Source organism: Peromyscus californicus, unplaced genomic scaffold, assembly GCF_007827085.1.
Source record: "Peromyscus californicus insignis strain IS unplaced genomic scaffold, ASM782708v3 Scaffold_21__1_contigs__length_65335640, whole genome shotgun sequence".
Lineage (NCBI taxonomy): Eukaryota > Metazoa > Chordata > Mammalia > Rodentia > Cricetidae > Peromyscus > Peromyscus californicus.
This window is the reverse complement of record NW_026294514.1, coordinates 57471697-57497426: the sequence shown is the minus strand read 5'-3', so window position 1 is coordinate 57497426 and position 25730 is coordinate 57471697. Positions and strand designations below refer to the sequence as shown.

The 25730-nt window shown below is 56.0% G+C and overlaps 2 protein-coding genes across 2 annotated transcripts; both read left to right on the top strand.

The window, feature by feature from the left end:
• The first annotated feature begins 3978 nt into the window (after window positions 1–3978).
• Window positions 3979–12754, top strand: Klhl30 (kelch like family member 30). The gene is made up of 7 exons (XM_052749294.1): window positions 3979–4810; window positions 5718–5853; window positions 7961–8047; window positions 8545–8700; window positions 9655–9843; window positions 10208–10353; window positions 11491–12754. Exons 1-7 carry the CDS (start codon window positions 4037–4039, stop codon window positions 11746–11748), a joined length of 1746 nt encoding a protein of 581 aa, XP_052605254.1. The 5' UTR covers window positions 3979–4036; the 3' UTR covers window positions 11749–12754.
• A 3723-nt stretch (window positions 12755–16477) lies between these two features.
• Window positions 16478–25472, top strand: Erfe (erythroferrone). The gene is made up of 8 exons (XM_052749293.1): window positions 16478–16688; window positions 18455–18577; window positions 19473–19575; window positions 20210–20472; window positions 20543–20651; window positions 20738–20828; window positions 21557–21635; window positions 22596–25472. Exons 1-8 carry the CDS (start codon window positions 16521–16523, stop codon window positions 22692–22694), a joined length of 1035 nt encoding a protein of 344 aa, XP_052605253.1. The 5' UTR covers window positions 16478–16520; the 3' UTR covers window positions 22695–25472.
• The last annotated feature ends 258 nt before the right edge of the window (window positions 25473–25730 follow it).

Sequence of the window (25730 nt, the reverse complement as noted above, 5' to 3'; positions counted from 1 at the left end):
TTAGTTTGTAAATGTGTGCAGAATGAATATACAGAAACAGAAACCATGCCAAGGTGAATAAAGGAATGGTACCCTCCTTGATGACCAGTGCAAGCATAGTAAGATGTCAGTTCTCCAGATCAATGAGGGCTTAATGCAAAGCTGAACTTTTTTTTTTTTTTGAGACAGGGTTTCTTTGTGTAACAGTTCTGGCTGTCCTGGAACTCACTTTGTAGACCAGGCTGGCCTTGAACTCACTGAGATCTGCCTGCCTCTGCCTTCTGAGTGCTGGGATTAAAGGCGTGCACCACCACCACCACCACCACCACCCAGCACAAAGTTGAGCTTTTAAAAAACAACTGCAAAGTTCATTTCAAAGAAACAGAGAAAAAGTCTTGCACATAAGCTCATGTGTTTGAACTCTTGGTCCCCAGTTGGTGGTCCTGTTTTGGTAAAATGTGGAACCATTGGAGGTAGACCCTCATGGCCACAGGAACATTCATCCACACACCAGCAAAAGCAGGTGTGCCTCCTCCAGGCCTGGTCCCTCTGGTGTGAGCCGAACCTTTTAAAGATTTTAGTGGCACACTTCTGTTTGGTGAATTCACACTGGGAGTCTATTCCGGGGAAGTAAGTGCACAGCTGATACTCTTCATCATAGTGTCCAAAACGGAAAATGAGCCGAAAGCCCATGAACAGGAGCTGTGCCTGGTGTCACATTCAGCCTTGGGAAGAAGGCATCTTCCTGTCAAGATGACACTTAAAGTCATATTTTCAAACCAGTCTCCTCAAAACTCATGATTCAGCATCAGGTGATCAAGGCAGTGACATGCACTTATCCAGCCAGCCACCCAGCCACCCAGCCATGTGTACATGTCCAGACTCAGAGTTGACAGTCTCGGGGAGGGGTACTGTCATTTACTATTGGAGAGTTCTGTTATATATCTTTATATTTTTCAAAAACGTGTGTGATTTTTATCATCATGGGCTTACTTTGAAGTTCCAGCTCTTGGAAGCAACCTGTCATCTTGAGTGCCTGGTCTCTCATCCAATAATACACTGGGCCTCTAATGTCCCCACGGTCTGCTGGGTTACAGTCCCTGTCCTTCATTCCCCCCAGACAGCAGAAGCACCAGCCCTGCAAACGGGGCAGTAAGCAAAGCCTTCACCTTGCCCCTTGCCTGGGAAGCTTGGCTCTCACCCTTCCTCTGGTCCCGGGCCCAACCTGATCTTGGCTGACATAAGCGTCCTAGAGTCTGTCTGTGAAGTGTGTCCCCATGAACCAAGCACTTCATGGAAGGTTGCAAACCTTGGCCGCTTTCTTTTTGGATGACCCCCGTTTCTCAGCTTCCTGAAGCATTCAGGATGGAGGGAAACACCGGGGCAGCCCAAGGCCAAGGCTTTGTTTCTTGTGTGGGGACAAGCCCAGTCTCTCCCACCCATGCACTCAGGTGTCAGGGAGTCTCATCACTACCCATCACTACCCTGAGCACTACCTTTGCTGCTGAAGCCTCCCCCTCCAACACTGTGGACCTCAAGCTTATCCAGCCTGTGCTTACTCATGATGTGACCGTCCCACCCCACAGAGGGACTGTGGCTACCTGAGTCCCCATCAGCACAGTGGCGAAGCAGTACCCGAAGATTCTTAGTGTCGGCCCTGAGCAGTTTTCTCCCACAGGACCCAGCACAGGTTCCTGCTGTCTCCATCCTGCTGTGTCTCCATGGCACATTCTCAGCTCCCCCAGCTCAGCCTGACTGCCTGGGATATGAATCAAAACACCTGCTTGCCCAAGAAGCTCCCCACTGTCCATTCTAGTACTCTGGGTACCCAGAAGTCTCCTGTGTGACTTTAGACAATGTGGGCTTTCAAAGGAGACAGTCTTCGAAGAGCTGGGACCTCACTCCCTCCCCCTCCACTCTCCCCTCCCTCCCATACAGAGTCTAAAAATACCCCTAAGTTCCCACGTGGCCTGCCCAGCCCAGCCCAGCCCAGTCCAGCCCAGCAGGCCTCCTTTGTGGCCCACACTTCAGCCTAAGTCTTGCCCTTTGGTCTATGGTCTCAGCAAGGGGCCCTAAGGAGGCCTACTAACAGGTAAGATCAAGGGATCTACAAGGAGGTGAGTGCCAGCTAGACTTAACGGAGTCCTCTACAGGCAAGGGGCTCCTGGGGGCCATGTGGGTTCAGAGAGGGGAGCTGGGCCCGAGGAATGCAGTCACATTAGCCAGGTTGAAGCCAATGCCATCCTGCTAAGACTCTAAAGACCCATGAGCACCCTGCTAAGACCCTAAACTCCCCCTTCGCCCTCCGGCCTCTGTGGAACTGCAGCAGCAGGGGTCAGCAGGTATCTCTGAGGCCCCTTGGAGAGGCGCTGAGCGCACAGGCCTGGTTGTACCACTGCAGCTACAGTCCATAGCCAAAGAGCCCAGCAATGATTGGAATGCAAGGACTGTGGGCGCTGACTTGGGCACAGCCCTTCCTACACGGGCCTCAGCTAACACATCGTAATCCCAGTCAGAGGCCTCCCCAAGAGGTGAGACAGGAGAGATTCTTGGTGGGTATGAGGGCCTTGGAGTCAACAGTTTCCTGAGCTTCCCTTTGCGGGCCTGAGCCAAGGTTGTCCCTTGAAAATCCTCCTGATAGGTCCTCAGGTAGGTCCCTGTGCGTAGGAAGGAGATTGCATCAGGGATTGGGGCATGGGCTTCAAGTTCCCACCCACCCCAGCCCCAGGCCTGGGTTTGCCAGCTCCCTGGCTAGGACTTGTCCTTTGATTTCCTTATTTTCCAGGTGTCCACCAGACTTGCTAATCTTCCAGCACTATGGTGGCTGTGTGTGGTAACACCCCCCGCCCCCCAGGGCAATATACTACCATTATGTAGCTTTTAGCTGTGAGGGACTCAGGATGGGTACCTCCATATAGATCCTCCCCTCTTTCCTTTGCCCCCCTTTCTCCTCCCTCACTCCCTTTTCTCCCTCCCCCCCACCCCCACTTCTCTTCTTTCTAAAAGAATTTTTTGGCAAGGTCTCACTATGTAACCCAAGCAGGCCTTGAACTTGCTGGTAACCCTTGGGCCTCAGCTTTCTGAGTGTTGGGATCACAGGTGTGCCCCCCTGTGACCAGTGACTGTTTCTCTGGTGCTTTCCTTAGGGCAAAATACCAGACACGCATGTAGTTAAGTCTAGAAGTGGGTCTACTGACAGGCCATGCGCACAACGCGATAGGAAAGCTGCTGTAGTTAAAACTGAGTTCCCGGTTGCGAGCCTGACCCTGAATTCAATTGCTGGCTCCCCTACTTCCTAGCTCTGTGGTCTTGGGTAGATGACTCAAATCCTCTGCGTCAGTTTCTCTGGAAAATAACAGCACTTACCTGGCAGCGTGATCACGGGGCCACAGGAAGTGGCTGGGAAGTGGCTATGCATAGGAACTGCCTGGGACAGTGACTACAAGTCTCTTCACCTTTAGTCTCTCCATCCCAAGCTGAGGAAACGGAACCAGCAACGGTGTGGCTCAACCAAGTCACCCAGCAAGGTCATGCAGACAGGCCGTGAAAACCAGTAGTGCAGAGCAAAACCCAAAAACACCTCCAGTGGCCTGCCCAGCAACGTGGGGCCTGAGAGAGGAAGCCTCTTGGGTGCTTGGAGCAGGGAGGTTCCCTAACCCTGGAGGTCTATGCTGTGGAAGACAGGAGGCCCCGGGCTTGTGTTCTCTACATGATCCAACATTACCCTAACTAGTTGGCCATAAGCAGTAGATCTAGCCCTCAGTTTCCTCTCTATAAAGTAGAAGCAACCGTTGCCTTGCCCACAGGGCTGAGAACCTGGGATAGAGCAGGATATGGGATGCCCAAAGTGGCCCCCACACTGGCAACATGCAGTAGGTGGGTGCTTGCCAGGGGTGGGGACGGTGGATGCCCAGACAGTCATACACTGAATCACAGGTGGATGAGGCCGTAGCTCTCATGGCTGACCCTGTTTTCCTACTCAGGTGCTCAGGCGAGCCCCGGGTACTACTTCCGGGAAAGAGGGTGGACCAGAAGGGTCTCTTGTGGGCAAAGCATCATGGTGAGGAATCTAGACAACCTGGACTTCCATCTGCCTTCACATGCCCAAGACATGCTGGATGGCCTGCAGCGTCTGCGCTCCCTGCCCAAGCTGGCCGATGTCACCCTGCTGGTTGGTGACCAGGAGCTGCCCTGTCACCGCAGCCTTCTGGCTCTGAGTAGCCCCTATTTCCACGCCATGTTTGCCGGAGACTTTGCTGAGAGCTTTTCGGCCCGTGTGGAGCTGCGAGATGTAGAGCCGGCTGCGGTGGGTCAGCTGGTGGACTTTGTGTACACTGGCCGCCTGACCATCACTCAGACTAACGTGGAGGCGCTCACCCGCACTGCATCGCGCCTCCACTTCCCCACTGTGCAGAAGGTCTGTGGCCGATACCTCCAGCAGCAGGTAGATGCCACCAACTGCTTGGGCATCTGCGAGTTTGGGGAGCAGCAGGGACTGTTAGGCGTGGCTGCCAAAGCCTGGGCCTTCCTGCGGGAGAACTTTGAGGCAGTGGCCCAAGAGGATGAGTTCTTGCAGCTGCCTAGAGACCGACTGGCCACCTGTCTGGCCAGTGACCTGCTGCAGGTGCAACCGGAGCAGAGTCGGCTCGAAGCCCTGCTGCGCTGGGTGCGCCATGACCCCCAGGACCGGTCTGCCCACCTGCCCGAGCTCCTCAGCCTGGTGCACCTGGATGCGGTGCCAAGGCCCTGTGTGCAACAGTTGCTGGCCACAGAGCCGCTGATCCAGGAGTCAGAGGCATGCCAGGAGGCCCTGTCCCAGGGCCACAGTGGGGTGAGTGAGGGGCAGGGGACTTCCACCTAAGGCGTGGAGGAGGATCCCCAGAGTTCCCACCCGCAGGGGAAGAAAAGAGTGGGCACCCTCAAAGTGCCCGATCAAGTATGGCTCCCTGCTGCAGGCTGGTCCCCTGAGAGAGCATCATCACTGACCTTTCAAGTGTGCCATGCTCTGAAGACCAGGGGATGAACCTAGAAGTGTCTCTGTCTTTAAGAAGCCTACCGCTGAGTGAGGATGAGTCTGAATACAGAGTTAAAGCGTAGTGGAAAGGCCAGGCTGGGAGAGTGCTAGGGGCATCTTGGCGAGGGTTGGCAGTCAAGAAGGACTCCCTGGAGGAGACAACATTGGAGCCGGACCTGAGAGGAGGCATAGGAGTGGGACGGGAGGAAGATTTGGGCAAAGCATCCAGGACAGTGGTACAGCTGCACTGTGGGACCTGGAAACCGTCACCAGGGGCTCCTGGGAGGGCTCCAACTGCACCTGTGTGGAGTTCCAGCCCTGTTCATGCTGGCAGCGGCAGGTCCTGACAAGTGACAGGCCTCGCTGTGGCTGTCCCAAGGGTAATCACCCCAAGGGTAATCACCCCAAGGGTAATCACCCCAAGGGTAATCCGCAGCACCTGGGAAAGCCCTTTGTGACCAGTGAGAGACACAGCTCTTCACGGTGTGAGGGTGTGCACGGGGCACGGGTGTTCATGGGGTGGTGGCATTCACAGGGTGGGGGTGTGCACCACCATGTCCAGCCCATGCACACATGCATGCACGGGTGCTCACAGATGCATACACACATGCATGTGTGCACACATTGCCAGGGCCCACCTAACCTCAAGCACAGGCACAGCACCCATGGACCCCTGTGCTGGGCAGACAGTGACTGGCCACTCTGACCTGGCTCCCCCCCACAGGAGCTTCCTGGCCTCCCACAGACGATGCAGGAGGTGCTGGTGGTCGTGGGAGGGCGGGCGCTGGAGGAAGACGAGGAGGGTGGTGAAGAGCCCAGCCCCCACACTGGGAACTTTGCCTTCTACAACACCAAGGCCAGTAAGTACCTGCCATGCTTGTCCTGGGCATGAGCCGTGCACCACCTTGGGGTAGAGCCAGTGAGGTGTCCAGAGAATGGGGGACCTGCCCAAGCTCTGCTTCCAGAAGGTTGAGTGTCAGGGCTGTTCCAGGCTTGCAGAGGAGCCTGGTGGCTATGGGCAGGAGGTGGCAGAGAAGAACTGGATACTTCCAGTCCATTCTCACTCTGGTAGAAGCCTTACCTCTGGTTTTTATTAGGCCATGGTGGCTGGGATTAAAGGCCCCACAGCCTAAACAGTGCTACTCAGGGGGGATGTGCCAGCCCATCAATTGCTCTAGGCTCCCCTGTCCTGAGCACCCGGTGTGGGAACCAAGGCTCTGGGGGGGTAGGATGGGAGCTAAGAGGGTGCAGCCAGCCCAAGAGTTAAAGTTCAGATTCTGGGTCAGCCCAAACTGGGATCCAATCTGACCCTAGAACAGCTCATTTTACCTCCCTGGATGTGTCTTGATTTTTCTCATCTGTGAAATGGGTTCCCAGTGTCTTCTCCTATAGTTGTAAAAAAAGAGTCTTGGGAGAGAGTAGTAGGGCACCCCACAGGCTGTCTGCCCAGGAGAGCTCTTGGGAAAGTGCTGATGTGGGCTCGTTGGCTCCAGGACTGAGGCAGGTTGCCAGTGCCCACTGCATCAGCTCTGGCGGGCTGGAGGAAGTCCACAGCCAGCCGCCCAGGTCAGAGGCTGACGAGTGGGGATTTGGGGTTGACGTCAGGAGACAGCAGCTGGCTGGCAGCAACGGTCTGCGATTGCTGGGCCATCCTCACCCTGGGGTGACACAGACATGAATCAGGGGACACTCCGTTCCTGTCCAGGGTGCCAGGCTCGGCTCACCATGAGTTCTAGAATTCTACATGTTCCCAAACTGTCATAAACAGTCAACAGTATTCCAGGGGACTTCCCCAAGGCCTGGTCTCCCACAAACACTTGCAACAAGCCCATTCATAGGATTCGACTTTCCCACGCCTATGATCTCATTCATGATGGCGTCTTTCAAAGCACTCCTCATCACTTTGTCCCTCACAACAGGGACAACAGCCTGTCAACCTCCACTGGTGGCCACTTCCCATGTGTCTCACATCTCATACATCTTTTTAAATTTATTTATTTATTTATTTATGTATTTGTGTGCGTGTGTGTGTGTGTGTGTGTGCGTGTGTGTGTGCGTGCGTGCGTGCGTGTGTGTGTGTGTGTGTGTGTGCATGTGTGTGTGTGTGTGTCCTCCCTCATGTGAGCACCACGGTTAAGAGGTGGAAACAGCTTGTGGGAGTTAGTTACCTCCTTCCGTCTTGTGGCATCTAGGGATCAAATTCAAATCATCAATCTTGATGACAAGAGCCTTCACTGGCTGAGCCATCTCTCAGGCCCAGTTCACCCCCATTCTATAGACAGGGAAGCTGAGGCTGGGCCTAGTCTAAGCTCACATAACTGGTGCATGCAAGCTGGGGTTTGGACTTCACTCTGCCTGCTGCAAGACTGGTATCTCATTCTCTGCTTATCTTGTCTGCTTCATAAATGGAGAGTGGCTTGGGATGGATGGATAAATCGATGAGTAAATGAATGAGTGATGCCCACACACAGCTGATACCCTCTATGACTGAGGTAGACTAGGTCCATTTAGAAGGGTCAGCTTCAGCCCCGGGTGCCAACAGGGGGCAGATCTTGGGCTGTCTTTTATACCCTTGTGCCATACTTGTCCAGTCTGGGCCCAGGCTCTAAGGGGTGCTGTGGGGAATGTGATGAGCTGGGACACCCCAGGCTCTCTCTGACCCCATTTTCTTCATCACTAGTGTGTGTGGTGGGGGGGGCGTTTCTGAAGTCAGTTCCTAAAAAGGGAACCAGGGCAGGTGCAGGTGCAGTGGCAGTGGCGGCGGAGGCGGCAGGGGAGCGGGGGTGGGGTGGGGTGGGGTGGAGGTGGGGGAGCGGGGGGTGGGGGAGCGGGGGTGGGGGAGCGGCGGCGGTGGCGGTGGTGGGGGAGCAGGGGTGGGGTGGGGGAGTGGGTGGGGGTGGGGGAGGGTGCGGCCAGAGGGCCTGCAGGAGCACTACCACTCTGACCCTCTGTCTGTCTCCCCACCAGGGCAGTGGATGGCACTCCCGGACTTCCCCGATTACCACAAGTGGGGCTTCTCTCTGGCAGCACTCAACAGTGATGTCTATGTCACAGGTGGGTGACTCAGAGCTCCTCGGGACACCCTGAACAACTTGGCACGGCACCGGCCTCTGAAACCAACTCTCCTACCCAACAGGACCCTGGAAGGTGAAGACCTTCCAGACCTTTCTATACATCTGGAAGTGGGGAATTTCCAGAGGTAGAGATGAGGAGGACCAGAAACTCAAGGTCATCCTTGGCTATACAGCAAGCTTGAGGCCAGCCTAACCCAAACAAGCAAAACCCAAAATGATTTTAAAGCAAATGAATAAAAATGCAGAGTCCACCGGGCGGTGGTGGCGCACGCCTTTAATCCCAGCACTCGGGAGGCAGAGCCAGGCGGATCTCTGTGAGTTCGAGGCCAGCCTGGACTACCAAGTGAGTTCCAGGAAAGGCGCAAAGCTACACAGAGAAACCCTGTCTCGAAAAACCAAAAAAAAAAAAAATTCAGAGTCCACTGACAGGTGCTAGGAGACATCACTGGGTATACTGAACCTCTCTCTCTCTGGCAGGTGGCTCACGGGGCACCAAAACAGACACCTGGTCGACCACCCAAGCCTGGTGCTTCCCGCTGAAGGAAGCTGTCTGGAAGCCCGTGGCGCCCATGCTGAAGGCCCGCACAAACCACGCCAGCACAGCACTGAATGGAGAGATCTACGCCATCGGTGGTGAGGCCTCCCTCCCCATCACCATGCCTCTCATTCCTAGAGCCCCAGGTCCCCACCCCACACCTCTCCGGGGATGCTGCTGGGGAGAGCTCTCCGCCTTCTGGGGTCAGTGAGCCCCATGCAGACAGTCCTCAGAACCCCTGTCTGGGGCATCTTGGGTACCCAGGAACCAGCCAGCCCCTGTTTTCCTATCCTGGAGGACTCAGCGCCCCAGGGCCAGCAGGATGATCACACACACCCCGGAAACAGGGACTCAGACCTCAGCTGGGTCACTGGGAAGTGAATGACTCCCAGTGACCTCCGTGTCATATCAGCCTGACACAGGGACCACCTCATCACCCAGACCCCCCAGTGCCATAGCAAAGAGTTTCTCTGTGGAGTATACTGCTCAGATGAATATTAAAATAAGACCCAGAGGTGGCCCCAAAGAGCCACAGGCAGCAGTCTGACCCTGAAGCCATTTCTAATGCCTAACTGACCCCCCAGGGGCTCCCCTTTTTCTAATAATTGCTGTGTTCTTGGCTGGAAAGCAAAGAGGGTACGTAGGCCCTGAGTCCCAGGCGCCTTGGGGGTTCCCAGATTCTCACAGAGGCTTAGACTAGGAGGCATGTATCCCATACTAAGTTATTGCAATTAGCACATCCACCCCACTGGGGGCTACGACCACAGTCGTATGCCTTACAACCTGCTCTCCCAGGACTTGCCCTAGGGACCAGTACCCACCATCCCACCCACATACCACTTCCTGGTGTGGTCTTGGGAAGGCCCTGCCTAGGAAGGGGACCCAGCTCAGTACCTCCCTCAGGACATACCTCCTTCATCCATCTTCCCTTTCTGGGCCTCTGGAGCCATCCCTGACACCTTTAAAAATCCAGACCCCACGTTTTCAGGACTGTCTCCTATTCCTAGACCCCACTGCCCAGCTCCTACCCAGCTAAGGACATCCTTCCGTAGGCACTGCCCTGGATGCCGTAGAGGTGGAGCGTTATGACCCCTACACAGACAGCTGGAGTCCTGTCAGCCCGGCCCTCAAGTATGTCAGCAACTTCTCGGCCGCTAGCTGCCAGGGCCGTCTCTACCTGGTGGGCTCCAGTGCCTGCAAGTACAACATGCTGGCTCTTCAGTGCTACAGCCCTGTGACAGGTGGGTGGGCCTCCCTGATGGCCTGTGTTCCCAAGGTGACGGGGTCCCGATGGGGCGTATGGTTTCTGGACCTGGCGTGTGTGGAAGTATGGGTTGGATAGATGCAGAGGCCCAGGGACTCCCAGAAGCCTGTGGGAATGAGGTGGGAGGGTGACCAGGTCAAAGCCCCTCCTGCCCCTACCCGCCACATGGCCCAGTGAGAGGCAGATAAGGCAGAGGCGTTACAGTACACTGCTCCAGGCTTATTCCATTGGCAGTGAGTGTGCTGGGGCTCTGGAGGCCTCAGAGTGGAGTCCTTCATGACCTCCCCAGTGAGGAACTGCCCCCTCCTCCTGGTGAAGTTACCCATTCATGTGCCCTGCAGACGCATGGAGTGTGATCGCCTCACCCTTCCTGCCCAAGTACCTGTCCTCTCCACGCTGCGCTGCTCTGAACGGCGCCCTCTATCTCATTGGCGACAACACGAAGAAGGTCTATGTGTATGACCCGGGGGCCAACCTGTGGCAGAAGGTGAGTCTCCCCATGCCTCCCCCTGCCCGCCCCCTGGCGCAGCCTTGCTGGACTCCTGGCACCCTAAAGATAGAACAGAGATAAACACACAGAACGGAGGTGTGGAGGAGTGTCTGAGAGGCCAACAGAGAAGCTGGGCAGGCCTCCAGGCTCTCTCTAGAAGACAGGGCGGCCACAGTGCCAGGGATGACGGGGACACAATGGCTGCTGGTCATTGTCAGGTTTCTTTCTCTGGAGTTCTCGTCTCCCTTCTCAGGGACTGAATCCATGTTCAGGGATGAGTGCCTCTGGGGCAGCCATGGATAGAAAGGAAGAATTATTTGTTAGCTATGGGGTGGTGCGCTTCCTTCCTGTGGGATATTAAGCCAAGCAGGTGGATCCTGAGCAAAGAGTGTGAGGAGAGCCATCTCCCCAGTACCATCTCATCTTGCCTCTCTTCTTCAGCCACCAGGCCCAGGAAGGGGTGGGAGGTGGGCGAGTCCAGGCACCATCATGAGAGCCCAGAGCCCTGGCCTTTCTCCTCAGTCCCAGGCTGGATGCTCTGGGCTAGTCCACCTACCTCTCCATTCTCAGTCCCAGGAGCCTGATGAAATGATGCCTCCCTCCAGCCCCCAGTCAGTCTGGTGACAGGGGGCCCACTGTGTCCTGCTGCTCACAGCTGCCCTCTAGCTTCAGCGTTCCACTGACTGGAGGTCCCATGACCGTAGTGAAGCAGGCACAGAGCAAGTCCTGTCAGGGGGCTGCTCCCCTGAGCCACAGCACGACTGGGCTCCCAGTAGCATGAGCTCTATTTTGACCTTGTTGGGCCTGTAGGCAGAGGCAACCCAGGCCTTTTCTGGCGCATCTGTCCTCTCCAAGAGGGCGACATGGGGCCAAGGCTCAACCTAGACCCAGCTCTGGGCTCAGACCTCAGCACTCGACTTGGATCCTGGGACTCCAGAGCCTGAAGGAGCTGTCCTGTTTAGATGCAGGTTGGAGAGAGACCAGGGCCTCCCTGGTAAGACGTCTGATATAACCACAGCAGGCAGTGGATGAGCTCTGGGATTCAGGGTCAGGTAGCTGTCTCCAGCCCCACCAAGGACATCCTTGTGTCCACTCTCCGGGGGGTCACCGGCCCCTGACAGCTGCCATCCACAGGTGCAGTCTCAGCACAGCCTACACGAGAACGGCGCACTGGTGTCTCTGGGTGACGCGCTGTACGTGACAGGTGGCCGCTGGCAGGGCATGGATGGCGACTACCACGTGGAGATGGAGGCCTATGACACTGTGAGGGATGCCTGGGCCCGCCACGGCTCCCTACCCCGTCTCTGGCTCTACCATGGGGCCTCTACCATCTTTCTGGACGTCTCAAAGTGGACACAGCCCTTCAGCCCAAGTGCCGCTCAGGAACAGTAGGAAGGAAGGAGTTCCTGGGTCAGCTCCTCATGGCCCTACAGAATGGCTCCTTTCACGCTTGTCTTCTGTTACTGTGAGCTGCTGCCCACTCCAGGGCTTAGACTGGCCTCAATATCAGATGTCACCGCTGAGGACGCAGCTCTAGTCTCTGGTGCTACCAAACTTTGTGACCAGTGGTAAAAGTGAGACCCTGGTACCCACGTGGTGGGGAAGAGAGAGCTCTGCTGTCCCTGTAGACCTCAGAGAAGGAAGCTGAGGGGTCCTGGACTGCACCCGCCAAGGAAACAGGCTCCGTGCTGTCAGCTCTTCTTGCTCTACCCAACCATGGTTTTGGTGGAAGCATCAAAAATGAGGGGTTAAGTGGGGGTACCCAGAACACTGAGCCAGGACCTCAAGCTTGGGTGCCCACCACAGCTCTTTGACTATATCCACGGCTTCTCTCTCCCCTCTTTCCTCAGATTCCACATCCACCCCCCCCCCCTCCCCGTGGGATGGCTGGATGAGGGCCAGGCTCTCCGTCCTTAGCCTCTGCATGTTGGTACTGTGTTTACAGATCTGCTTCTGGGAGGAAGGTGGCCCCTGCCCCACCATGGGGACCTCTGACACCAGGAAGGCAGCCCCTGAGGAGACACTAGGAAGGCAGGGGATGTGGTGCAGGGCAGGAGAGTGAGGCAGTGGAGGATCCCCTTGGAGAGTGGCTCTCAACCTTCCTTCCCTTTAATACAGTTCCTCGTGTGTGGTGAACCCCAACCATAGAATTATTTCATGGCTACTTCATAACTGTAATTTTGCTAGTTTTGAAACATAATGTAAATATCTGATACGTGACCCCTCACCCTGGTCTGCAGGGACTTCTGGGGATGGCCCCTGGGTGTGTCAGAAGCTTGCTTCCAGTTGTCTGCTGGGATAGGGTGGGGCTAAAACCTGATGGGCTCTACTGTCTGTCGTGATATGATTTGGAGTGATTCAGACCTTAGTCTCTCTGAGGTTGTGTATGGCTCAGTCTCCACATGTTTTCTGTGTGTCTCTTTCCTGCCCTCCCTCCCTCCCTCCCTCCCTCCCTCCATCCATCCATCCCATCTTTACTTCCTCTGATCCTTCTCCTCCTTCCTCTCCTCCAGAACAAGGCATTGGATTTGTAACCAAACAATAAAGGACTCTCACTGTGAGTGGCGGCGTGATCTGTCTGTCACAGACTGGTGAGGACCTAGACTGCAGGTTAGGAATTGGTCAGGCCAACATCAGCTACTAGCCCCCTGAAGCCTTGAGTGGCCTCCAGCTCCCACTGCATATGGACTTCTTCTCCAGGACCAGCCCAGAGGATCAGAGTGTCTCCTGACACCCCTGGGTTCTGAGGACAGGACTCAATGCCATCCTGCTTTTGCAAGTCAGGGTTCACTTTGCTCCTAGACCTGACTCAGAGATAAAATAAGGCAGGGGGTACAGGACAGAAGCCAGACTTGGGTTCTGAGTGCTCCCAGGGTATGGTGGCTTGAATAAGAATGGCCCCCATAGGTGACTTGAATACTTAGTCACCAGGGAGTGGAACTGTTTGAAAGGATTAGAAGGATTAGGAGGTGTGACCTTATTAGAAGAAGTGTGTTGGGGGTGAGGGGTGGGAGGTGGGGGGTAGCTTTCAGGTTTCAAAAGCCCATGCCAGGTCCAGTCTCTCTCCACCTGCAGATCAGGATGTAGCTCTCATCCTATGGTTGATGGATTTGGTGAAGACAGCATGAGGTCTCTGCCCCACAGTGTTTCCTAAGCATGCCATCCCAGGGCTGTTCAAAGGTGAAGGCTGAAAGAGTGAAGCTGACCTCAACCAGAAACGGGGAGTTGGAAGGCCATGCATCCCTGGGCGAGTGTGAGTGGGGGAGGTCCTGGAGCAGGGACACATGCTGTCCAGGGAAGGCATGGTCCTCAGCTTTGTTGAATTGTGCCTCATCTGGCCTGTCTGGATCAGTGGCATGCTCAGTGTTCCAAGAGGAAAGGTCTTCCAGCTAGGGAGTTGAGATCTAAGAAAAGGGGGGGGGGGGTGGGCGTCTCCAAGTGGGGGCCAGCTTCCAGGGAGTCCAGGCAGGGCATTGGAAATGCCAGGAGCTGGCAGCAATGGGGTATCCTGACCACCACCAGCTGCTGGGGACCAGGGAAGCGGCAGATGGTGCTGAGAACCGCCAGGAGCTAGAGTAGCCACAGTGCACAGTGCCTGTCTCTGACTCTCCTGCCCCCATCTCTGCTAGTGCCACCCACTGGCCAAACCAACCAGAACCTAGGGAGGGGAAACAGGGTGCCAGTACAGTCCACTAAAGCCACCCTAAAGACTGAGTGAGTGAGAAAGGAGACAGCCATTGGCACAACACACAGAAACCTGGGCACACTGGACGCTCACAAGATCTCCTGCAGATAGACCCACACGTAATGCAGGGGAAGGCCACAAGGCAGCCCCTAGGGAAACAAGGATTCAGACGTCTGAAGCTAATGTGGGCTTCCAGTGAGAATATAAAGTGCTTAGGAGCACATGGGGTCCATAGGAGCCCTCAGAGGCCTCAGAACCCTCAGCAACACTTGGAGACCCCCTACCTCAGTCACTGTTCTATTACTGTGAAGAGACACCATGACCAAGGCAACTCTTACAAAGGAACAGCATTTAATTGGGGGGCTTGCTTACAGTTTCAGAGGTTTATTTTAGTCCATTATCATCATGGAAGTGAGCATAGGGACATCCATGGTGCTGGAGCAGTAGCTGAGAGATAGATACATTGTGATCTGCAGGCTGAGAGAGACTGGGCCGGGCATGGGCTTTTGGAACCTCAAAGCCCACCCTCACTTTCTCTGATAAGGCTACACCTCCTAATTCTTCTAATCTTTTCCAACTGTTCCAGTCCCTGGTGACTAAGCATTCAAGTATACAAACCTATGGGGACCATTCTGATTCAAACCATGCCATCCTGGGAGCACTCAGAGCCCAAAGGAGCACTCAGAGCCCAAAGGAGCACTCAGAGCCTACAGAGCCACTGACTGCAAGACATGGCAGCTGGGCCTGGACATGCTTCCAGCCTCCTTGACACTCCCAAGCTCTACGCCCCGTTTTCTTCATTTGTGTGATGGGGACAGTCACGTGACCTGAGCACTGAGGGCCCATCCCTGTGGCAGGCAGGCCAGGTGACACCATAGCTATCTGCATGTGCTCCAGAGGCCACACAGCTAGGCAGCCTCGGGCAGGCTCCCATTGTCTTTGGGTAAAGGGGGATTTCATCCCCATGACCTCATCAGCCAACGGCCTTCCTTTGGAGGGAGTGGGACACTGGGAAAACTTGGCTCATCCAACTGCCAGGAAGCCAGGACTAGGCCATGACATGAGGGCCCAAGAATGAGGATTAGATTTCTGCCAGGCAAGAAGGCACATGGGGAGGTCACTGTTAGCTCTGCCTGCCCTGTCCCACAGCCACTCATTCAGCACTTCCACTCAGATGCAGGCACCACCCTCAAGGGCCCCACTTCTGAATAAGGGGTGCTGTTCCTTCAGGGCTGTGTTATGGGCCCCATGCTTAGTGCCCTGTGGGCTTTGCTCTGCACTCCTCTCCTCCAGGGGACCTTGTTTTCAAATGGGACCCTGCAAACATACGGGGCCTTTCCTGAATGCCCGGAGTTTTGGGGCCATGGGCTGGACTGGGCTGCGTCATTACCTTGAGGTAGGGTCCAGGAAGCCATGCCAGTACCAGAACCGATTGGATCTGGGCCCTCTGGAAGAACCCATGACATCACTAGGGCAGTCCACTGGAAAAATAACTTCTTTCACATGGCAACAGATCCTGATGTCAGCCCTACAGCTGGGGCCCTCAGTGTGAAGGGAGGAGGGCCCCTTGACACCTGAGGGTCATGCTCCCTAAATCACGTTCCCTCGCCAGATTCAAGTCTTTAAGGGCACCTACACACAGATACACATACCAAAAAAAAAAAAATTAAGATTAAAACAAAACAAAAATAAATAAATAAAACCCCAAGAAAGCCAGATGTGCTGGTTTATCTCAAGCCAATGCAGTGAGAGCAGCCCAAGGCAGACCGGGCCTGCCTATTTGGAGGAGAGCGACCCATAGATGACCTTCTCCCAGATCAGGCTTTCAGGGTTTGCCACATCTGTCCTGGTTGGATGTCCTGTGGCAGCCTGGACTCCATCTGCCCCTACACCTGGCTTAGGGCACCAGAGGGGTCTGTCCTTCTTGCCAGACTGGGTCAGTGTGCTGTAGCTGTTAGCATTGTAGATGGGGTCTAAGGGGCTCCAGCACTGCAGATACATCCAGCGGCGTCGGGAAGAGCAGGAACACCTCGCAAGAGCTCCGGGTTCCCAGGCTTGAAAGGGAGGAGCCATGAGGGCCTCCATACTCCAAGGTGTCCATGTCATCAAGGCCTGGGACTCGCAGGGCACCAGGAGAAATGGAAGGGAGCCTGGGGCGCTCAGAGGACACGCAGAATGGTGGAGTGGGGTTTCTTGGGTGTCCTTGGAGAAAAGGGGGTCTTAGAGGGCCGAGGGTGCAGGGCTACGAGATGAGCCGTTGGCCCTGAGCTGCAGCAGAGCAGACGCTAGCCGCGAGTGGAGACGTGCACGAACTGGGTCGGGCGTCGGCTTCTTTTCGGGGGTCCCCTGTGCCTGCTGCGCGCGCCCTTGCCGCAAGGGGGCGATAGCAGCGAGGGCGGCGCGCGCGCGAGGCGGGGTATTCAAGCGCGTTATAAGGCGCGGAGCCGACCCGCTTGCGCTTGCTGCCGCCGCCGCCGGCATGGCCTCTGCCCGCAGCCCCGCCGGAGCGCTCCTGCTGCTCACCTGCGCCAACCTGATCGCCGCCATGGGCTTCGGCGTCCCGGAGCCCGCCGCGCCCGTGGGGAACCATGCACATCCGCGGCTGCCCGGGACCGAGCTGCCCACCCCGCCTGCCGACAGCCCACCGGTAAGACGGGGCTGCACCCCAGACTTCCCTGTCCCAGGGGGTCGGAGACGGTAGGAAGGTGGCACTCTTGGTTGCGCAGTGTCCAACACCCCAAATGCCCGGTTCAGGGCCTCAGGGAGACCCAGGGTTGAGTGGATGCGCCCTCTGCACTGCGGCTTTGGCGGGAGAATTCCTACTAGGCAAGTAGAAGTTGGGAAAGGTGTGAAATGCAGATAACTTGCTCCTCGCGAAACTGGAAGACTAGTAGAAGAGCGCGGCTCTCAGACCCAGTTCCTTATTGTTAGGAGACTTTCTGTTAGGTGACTGCTAGGGAAAAAGCAATGATGTAACCAGGTTCTGCCCTTCCCTGCCAGGATCTCCACCTGAAATGCTGGGGGTGGGGGAGATGCAGGCTGGGGAGGGTGTGGCCAGAGGCCTGGCGAGCGCGGATTGGCAGCCCTCACTGGAGCGGCTCAGCCCTGGAGGCGAGGGCTCATGGAAGGGTCTCTGTGGGCGGGGCACAAAAAGACCCCAGGCCAGAGTTCGCCTGTTCTCAGCACCCCAGAGGGCAACAAAACATCCACTAAGACAGCTGGAGATGGTTACAACCTGGGGCTCCCTCTACAAGGTATCCCCACCGTCTCATTCCTGCCTCACTCATCCAGCTACCTCACTTGGTCAGGAACCCCCCCCCCCCACACACACACACACACACACATCCGCCCCAGCCATCAGCCTTCAAAACTTTCACGAGATCAAGATATAATCAACAGGAAGCAGGGAAGTGAGCTGGAACTTCCCAGTGGGGTTTTGGTCTTGGACCCTCTTTGGAATGTCAAGGTGTCACTACCTCCCTGATAGCTGGAACTTGACTGGCCAGGGCAGCTGCCCAGCCCCCACTCCAACTCCTGGGGCCTCAGATCAACATGGCTAACAGTGGTCTGAGTCCATGCGCAGGTCGCTGGTCCCCCTGGAAGGGTCAATACACCTGTGATGGGAAGCACTGCATCTCACATTTCCACACAGAGCATCCACAGCAAGAAGCATAGAAGCCTCCATCTTGCCAGCCTAACAGTCTGGCCTGTGACCCACAAGGCACCGGTTTGGGTTGTTCTGAGATCCTGGGTCTTTGTATCAGACACTGGAGTCTGTGCCCATGACTTCTTCTAAGGTCCTGTGAGCCATTGCCTTCCCAGCTGGCAGCCCTGCATGGCAACCAGACTGCTCGAGAGGCCTACTGACTGTCCTATTTGCCAAAGGCCTCTGCCAGGAAACATGGCTCCTCTCAGAGCTGGGCTACTTGGGCCAGTGTTTTAGAAGTGCTGAGAAAGATAAAGGTCCCCTGCAGTGGCCTTGAGTCATGACATCTCACCTGGGCCCTCTGCTCACCATGGCCTGTGACCACAGAGGCCCCGAGGCTGGTCTCCTTGGCATTTCTGACTGTGGGGAGGGAAAGAGGACCCGCTGTCAGCCAGGATTCACATATTCAGTCACCTCCCGAGCACCTGCGGGTGCCAGTGACTATCAAGGATGGTGAGACTGTCCTGGTACATCTCGAGGAAGGACAGGAAGATGTGTCCTAGAGCACCTGCTGCAGAGTCCCACTTCCCATCTTCCTGCAGCCTGGGCTCTCCCAAAGCACACTGAGGGTTCACCCTCCATGGGCTGGGAGTGGGGGGGGGGGGAGACAACCACACTACCTCTGAGAACACAAATGACAAGGTCCCTTGTGCTGCCAAGCAATGCCACAGAGCAAACCAACCAACCTGTGGCCATCTGTGTTCCAGGAGCCCACCATGGCGCATGCACACAGTGTGGATCCCCGGGATGCCTGGATGCTGTTTGTTAAGCAGAGCGATAAGGGCGTCAACAGTAAGAGGAGGGGCAGGACCAAGGCCAGGCGGCTGAAGGTGAGCAGCAGGTGCTACTGCCCTCACCAGCCCCCAGCACCCGTCTCCAACAGCAAAGGCCACGCCAAGAACCAAATACCAAGCCGGGGTCCAGTTAGGAGCCTGGTTCCAAGCCTTCACACTATACCCTTAGGATGCCAGGCTCTCCCTAGGTTTTCCCTCATGCCCAGAGAGAGAAGATTGCCCAACATGTGTTTGGGAGTCAGAGTGCCTTCAGGCTGATGGGGTGTTACAGGGAGGCCCTCTCAGTATGGCCCTGGCCTGGGACCAGATGGATGCCTCCTGCATTGAACTCCTCAAAGTGACATTGGATCAAGGCTGGGCCTTACTGTGTGTTGGCCTTCTCTCTTGAGGTCAGCCTTGGCTGCCCAGGATCTGACCCATTGGGCCAGAGAGGTGGTGGGTTGGCCCTGCACCCTTGGCCACCTGACCTTGCCCAGGCTTCACTATGCAGGAGCTCGTCTCCCTTCTCTTCGGTCCTGACCCAAGCCAGTATAAACTCTTTCAGGGGCCCCAGAACCAAGTGCAGTGGAGACTTGCTGGTGTGTCCCATGTCAGAATGAGATGCAAGTCCCCAGAAACGGCCTGGAGTGGCCCTTTCTCTGAGATTCACAGCAGGAGAGGCAGTTACAGTGTTCTGCCTGCAGAACCTGCCCTGCCCTGCGCCACCCGCAGTGAACTTCATCCCTGAACAATTCATTCCATCCTCACACTCTCTGGGTCTGTGGCTCTCACTCCCTGCTTGGTGACAGATGGATATGAGAGCCCAAAGGAGAGAAGAGTCCACACCGCATGGGCGCTCTCCCGTCTGCCCCTCTCTAGCAGGACCTGGCAGAGGGTCACCCACGGCCATGCCCTCCCCTCTAATGTTCCCATCACTTACCTTCCCTTCCAGCTTGGCCTGCCAGGACCCCCAGGGCCACCAGGTCCTCAGGGGCCCCCAGGGCCCTTTATCCCATCTGAGGTTCTGCTGAAGGAGTTCCAGCTCTTGCTGAAAGGTAAGGGTACCACCCTATGGGCACATGCTCCAGGGGAAGCCAGCAGGGCAACTCTAAAAGGCAGACTTCAGCACCCCGCAAACACCTGCAACGTTGCTCTCCCGTGGGCAGCCCTACCTGCCGTGGGGCGGGCTTGGGGTGGGAGAAAGGTGGCAGAGGTTCATGGAGGAAGACAGACTACCTTCCTTTCACTGTTCTTTACTGTGGACCAGCACTCCCCCCCATCTCCAAGTTAGGAGACCAGTCCAGAGCTAGGGAGTGGCTGTCTCTATCTTCTGGAGCTGACTGGACCAGGGAGAACTGTTAGGAGCTCTTTCTTTTCCTGCTTCCATCCCATGGCTTGTTTGGTTTTAAATAAGCCTCCAGCGGGGAAGAGCCTTTGTGTTACCTCCAGTGTGGCCACAATAGGTATTCATACACAACTTTTCCAAAAATACGCGTGTGATAGAGAGGTGAGACTAGAGGGCGAAGGTACTGGGTACCGGATATGCACCCGCTGGAGCTTGCGGCAAATAGCAGCTGCAGGGCCAGGCAGGAGTGTCCCCAGGACCTCACCGGGGCTGCCAGCCTCAGTCCCCACGCTCCAGGGCCACGCGCGGGAGGGCACAGTGGTCCCCTGACCGCTCTCTGTCAGGCGCAGTGCTGCAGCGGGAAAGCACCGAGCCCAAGCACTGCACCAGCGATTTCACCACACCAGCCTCGGGCAGCCCCTCCCGGGTCCCGGCCGCCCAGGAGCGTGACAACGACCAGGACCTAGGGGCTGTGTTGGCGCTGCTGGCTGCGACCCTGGCCCAGGGCCCACGGGCGCCACGCGTGGAGGCTGCGTTCCACTGTCGTCTGCGCCGGGATGCGCAGGTGGAGCGGCGCGCACTTCACGAGCTAGGGGTCTACTACCTGGTGAGTGGGGCGGGGTCAGCCGGGTGGAGCAGGGCGGGACCCCCGGTGACCTTGTCTGTGTGCTCCTTAGCCCGACATCGAGGGAGCCTTCCGCCGGGGCCCAGGCTTGAACCTGACCAGCGGCCAGTACACCGCACCGGTGGCTGGCTTCTACGCTCTCGCCGCCACTCTGCACGTGGGTGAGGCCCGGGGCGTGGTGGTGGGGCGCCTGCTGCCCTGGCCTTGCCAGCACACACGTGACCACCTCAACTTGTCCTTCCTGCAGCACTCACAGAGCAGCCGAGGAGAGGACCACCACGACCTCGGGACCGTCTACGCCTGCTGATCTGCATCCAGTCCCTCTGCCAGCACAACGCGTGAGTGGCCGCTGCAGCCTGGCCCCTGACAGTATAGAGCGCCTCCTCCATTCCCGCTACCACTAGGGCGGGGGGGGGGGGGGGGGGACCCCCGACTCCATCATGCCCAAACAGGACCTTCTCTGTTCTGTCTCTTTTCTGAGCTTTCCTGACACCAGGACTCTCATTCAGAGGACAGAGGGAGTCATATCTGGAGGGGCTTTTGGGAGAATTCCACAAGCCCTCTCTTGGCACTCGCCCACGCCCCACCTGTGAATTTTCCTCTTGATGACTTAAGTTGCTCATTGCTGGTGGTGTCCACCCCGTGCGCCTCATTTGGTCCATAAGAACAGGGACTGTGGTCCTCTCTGCCTGGCACCTGGAATGGAAGCCAGCCAGGGCAGGTGCTCTGCACAGCTGGAGGACGAGTGAATGAACAGGGAAAGTCTCAGATCTAATCTGGCTTTGGACTTCCTGGATCTGCTGGCTTTCTGTAGCACCTGCTGCCTCCCATCTCGGCCTGTCCTTGTTTCTCCTGGGAGAACCAGGACTTTGTGCCCTTGGCATGGCTCCAGCCTTTCTTGTCTTTCTTCCTGAGGACCCAGTTCAAACACCCCCTCCTAGGGATGATGGCTTTGGACCTAGCACTTTGCTGCACATGGTGTTGATCGCTGGACGACTGCTGCTCAGCGCACTGTGAGGTGGTGAGGCCTGGGGACAGGCTGACCGTCTTTCTGTCTTGGGTGCAGCTCCCTGGAGACTGTCATGGGGCTGGAGAATAGCAGCGAGCTCTTCACCATCTCAGTAAATGGTGTCCTGTATCTGCAGGTGTGTGGGGCTGTGCCGACCATGCAGGAGGTATGGGGGTGTGGTGGTAGGTGTTCAGGGCCACTGGGCACAGCACCCTTAGACACTCTCAAGTGCTGGTGCTGGCTTGAGAAGAGCCAGGCTTCAGGTCCCATTCTCCCTCCAGCTCTTGCTCCCCAACCTGTGTTGAGGGACAGTGGTCTCACTTTCAGACCTTCCAAGAATCTGATAATGTGATAGGTGCTTCCAGCCACCTAGGCCCTCCCATGGGGCAGGGAGGGTGGGCAGAGTAGTTGATGCCTGAGCCCTCTGGAACTACAGGAGGCCCACAACAGTTATTTTCTGCACAGAACTCAGTGACAGTCTTGCCACTGTGGATCTGCCGAGTGGTAGGGATGTGGATGTCAAAGTGGATTTACTAAAAAGGAAAGTGAAGAGAGATGTGTCGAATGATGGAGTGCTCACGTAGTTCTCTACTGAGCTCTAGGGTGGGTGGTTTGGCTCAAGCCAGCTGTTAGCGCTGGAAGCATGAATTCCACTGAATTCTAAGGGTGCATGTACCACATGGGTCCTCAGGAGCAACTATCCCAGGTGGCTCTCAGTCTTTATTATGGCAGTGTCCAGGGGAAGTTGGGCCGCTGATATGTGGACCACACTGGGGCAGCAAGGTCAGAGCAGTGCTCACGATGGAAGCTAGCCTTAGGAAGCTGCTAGCCTCCTAAACCCCACCTGGGCCCTGAGTAGGAGCTTTCTCCCATACACTGAGATATGAAACACTGGAGAGCAATAGAATAAGGGCCGGATGTACTGGTTGTGAGCACAAGACTAGTCAACATTGGCTCTGGACTTAGGTCTGTCCCTTCTCTCATGTGGGGCAGAGTCGGCCACAGTGTGGACAATAACCCCTGTTGAGCACTGCAGGCTGCCCAGGACTCCTGCTGCAAGGGCAGCCTGACACCTGACATGTGCCCTTCCCTGCAGACAGGACACTACACCTCCGTCTTCTTGGACAATGCCAGCGGCTCCTCCCTCACGGTACGCAGCGGTTCCCACTTCAGTGCTATCCTCCTAGGCCTGTGAGTGGCTGCTGTGGGCTCTTACCCTCACCACGCAGAGCGGTCTAATGTCTACAGCATCAACTGACAGCAGCTCTGTGCAGGAGCCCATTGGACCTCTACACACACGGGCCACTGCATTACCTCTTAGCACAGCTACCCTAGACATTCCTGAAGAGGTGATGGAAGGAAGCAGGCTCTCCCAGAACCAACAGCAATTTGTGGGTATCTTAAGTCCTTCTTGGCTCTTCAGGGACCATCCAGCATACTTGGTAGCACTTGCTATATCCCCAGCTGCAGAGCTGGCACCCTTGTGTCTCCATACAGCCTCAGATTCCTTCCTGTGGCCCAGCATCCTCAGTACTTTGTCGGGAGCTCTAGCCAGGCTACAACCTGGAACAGCTCATTCTGCACATGGCAGGGCTATGAGGACTATGATTGTGGGTCCTTAGTGTTTAAAAGGGGAGCCCAGGCCATCTTGGACCACACATCCTGTCTACCTAGGTTCCTGGGTCCATATACAGCCACATTCACCATGCCTCTGCCTGCAGTGTAGCATCAAGGACCTAAGGACTCAGGAGCCAGTGAGCCTGGGCCTGGCAGCAGTTTCTGCTTCTGGGGTAAGCAAGATGAACCACAGGCCCTTTGGTGGGCACCCTAACGAAAGGGGCATCCCTTTCACAGAGAAGCCATCTTCACCCTCTACAAAGGTTACCCTTTCCCAGCCTCTCTGAAGCTCTGGCTCACCCACCAAGCAAAAGTTTGAGTGCAGTTATGCACACACCATCTCTTCACAAGCTTCCCGTGTGAGACCTGCTCTTGCGGTGAAGGTGGTCTGGCTGTGTGGGTGGCCTGGTAGTGAAGCAGCTGGCTGAGGGCTCTTCCCATGAGGAGGAAGCAGGACTGCCAGCATGCAGCTTGTCTCAATGCCGTCTCCCCATTTTTAACAAAATGTGGGACTGGCCCCACACAGGCAGTGGAGAGGACTGGGACCTCCAAGGTTCCCTGCTGCTGAAGAACTGACACCAGCACATCCATCCCCACCGGCTGCTTTGGGATCTCTTGGCCTAGCAGGAGTGCTCAAGCCTGGAATCGGGGGTGGGGTGGGGGAGGTAGGCAGCAGTTGCTTCACCTTTCAGCTGACCTCAGGAAGAGGTTACCACAGCAAGCCTGTTTGCCTTCTTATAATCAAACTTCTCCCCAAAGCAGGCTGCCAACACACAGCAGCAGGGGAATGGAGGGCTCTGTCCATGAGCTGGCCTGGCCCGATTCTCAGTAGGGATGGTACCCACCCTACCAGGAAGCACTGTATTGGCCTGGGTCCTAACTCCCTGGCACTTTGATAAGGACATGGGGTAGACACACCCTTCTCTGGATTTCACTTTGTATCCAGTGGGCACAGACCTGTTAGCAAAGTTATCTTCTACCCTTGAGAAAGCCACATACGCACCTATCTCAACAACTGTGCTCACAGCAACTTAGAAGCACTGTGTCATATTGCATGGAAGAATGTGTTTATGTGACGGATCACACAAAGCCGATGAAGGGCAGACTCGAGGCTCATGACCTTCTCTTCCCAGGCCATCTCACAAAGGACCACGAGGGGTGAGATCTGGAAAGCGAGGGGGAGATGCCTCTACTCTTGGGGCTCCCCCTGAAGGTGGCAGAGGCTCTTACTACCTAGGAAGGCCATAGTGCCAAGTGTCTCCCTGACAGACAGTGGCACTTAGGGACATGGGTCACATCCTCTGAGGCACTGAATGACTCCTGGGTTACTACAGGAATTTGCTGAATTAAACTGCTCTGCTTTCTGATGAGGTGGCATTTTGTTCCGTATGCCAGGCTGTCCAGGTCCTAGTTTCTGAGCAGGGGGATGGTTGTCTCATTCCCTGGGGAAAGGGTAGGGCCGATGTTCTTCAATTGCATTTGTTTGGGAGGGTGCCTGGGCATACCGTGACTTAGATATGGAAGTCAGATGACAGCTTACAGCAGCAGATCTCACCTTCCACTTTGTGGAGACTGATCTTAGGTCCTCAGGCTTGACAGGAAGCACCTTCACCAGCGAGCCAGCCCACTGGGCCCACATTCAGTTATTTTAAAAATTCCTTTTTGTATGTAGTATGTGCAGGCATGTATTTATGTGTGAGCATGTGAATGTGAGGTCAGAGGTCAATCGAGAGTCTTGTTTCTGAGGAGCCAAGCACCTTGTTTTGTGCAGACAGTAGCTCATTAGGTCCCAGATGCAAGCCCTAAGGACCTACCTGTTCCCAACTCTGCTGGCTGTCCTGGAACTCACTCTGTAGACCAGGCTGGCCTCAAACTCAGAGATCCGCTTGCCTCTGCCTCCCAAGTGCTGGGACTAAAGGTGTGCACCACCACTACTCCCTGGGCTTTTTATGTGGATGCTGGGGATCACTTTTACTCGATGAGCTGTTTCCAGCTCCACTCCACCCTACTCCCTGGCCCTGGCAGGGAGTTTTGTTTTGGGAAACAGTGTCTCATGTGTCCCACTTGTTATAGCTGAAGGTGGCTTTCCACATCTGATCCTCTTGCCTCTACCTGTCAAGTGCTGGGTCACAGGAATGCACCACCACGCCTGGTTTATGTGGTGCTGGGGAAAGAAACCAGGATTCCATGTATGCTAGGAAAGGCCTCTACCAACTAAGACACATCTTCAGCCCTCAGTGGGTTTTTAGAAACAGGGTCTTACTACATAACCCAGGCCGGCCTCCTGAGTATCCCTGCATTTAATGTCTATTTATGGCTTTTCCATGACAGACCTGAGAAGTCATTTATGGTTTGTATAAGATATTCTGAGGTCCTTATAGATCCATATCCACATCCACAGCAGACTGGCCAAGGGGTGGTATGGCTGGGGAGGAGAAGGGCAGTAGTTGTTACAAAAACAGGTCTGGAGAGGCGGCTGGGCAACCCTAACAGCCCCAGGCCAGGTGTTTACATAAGAAGCTGCAAGAGCTCTTCACTAAATGACCCGAGCACTGACTTCCTACACAGAAAGTGTTTACAGGCAGGTTAAAAGGTTCGGGGGGGGGGGGGGGGG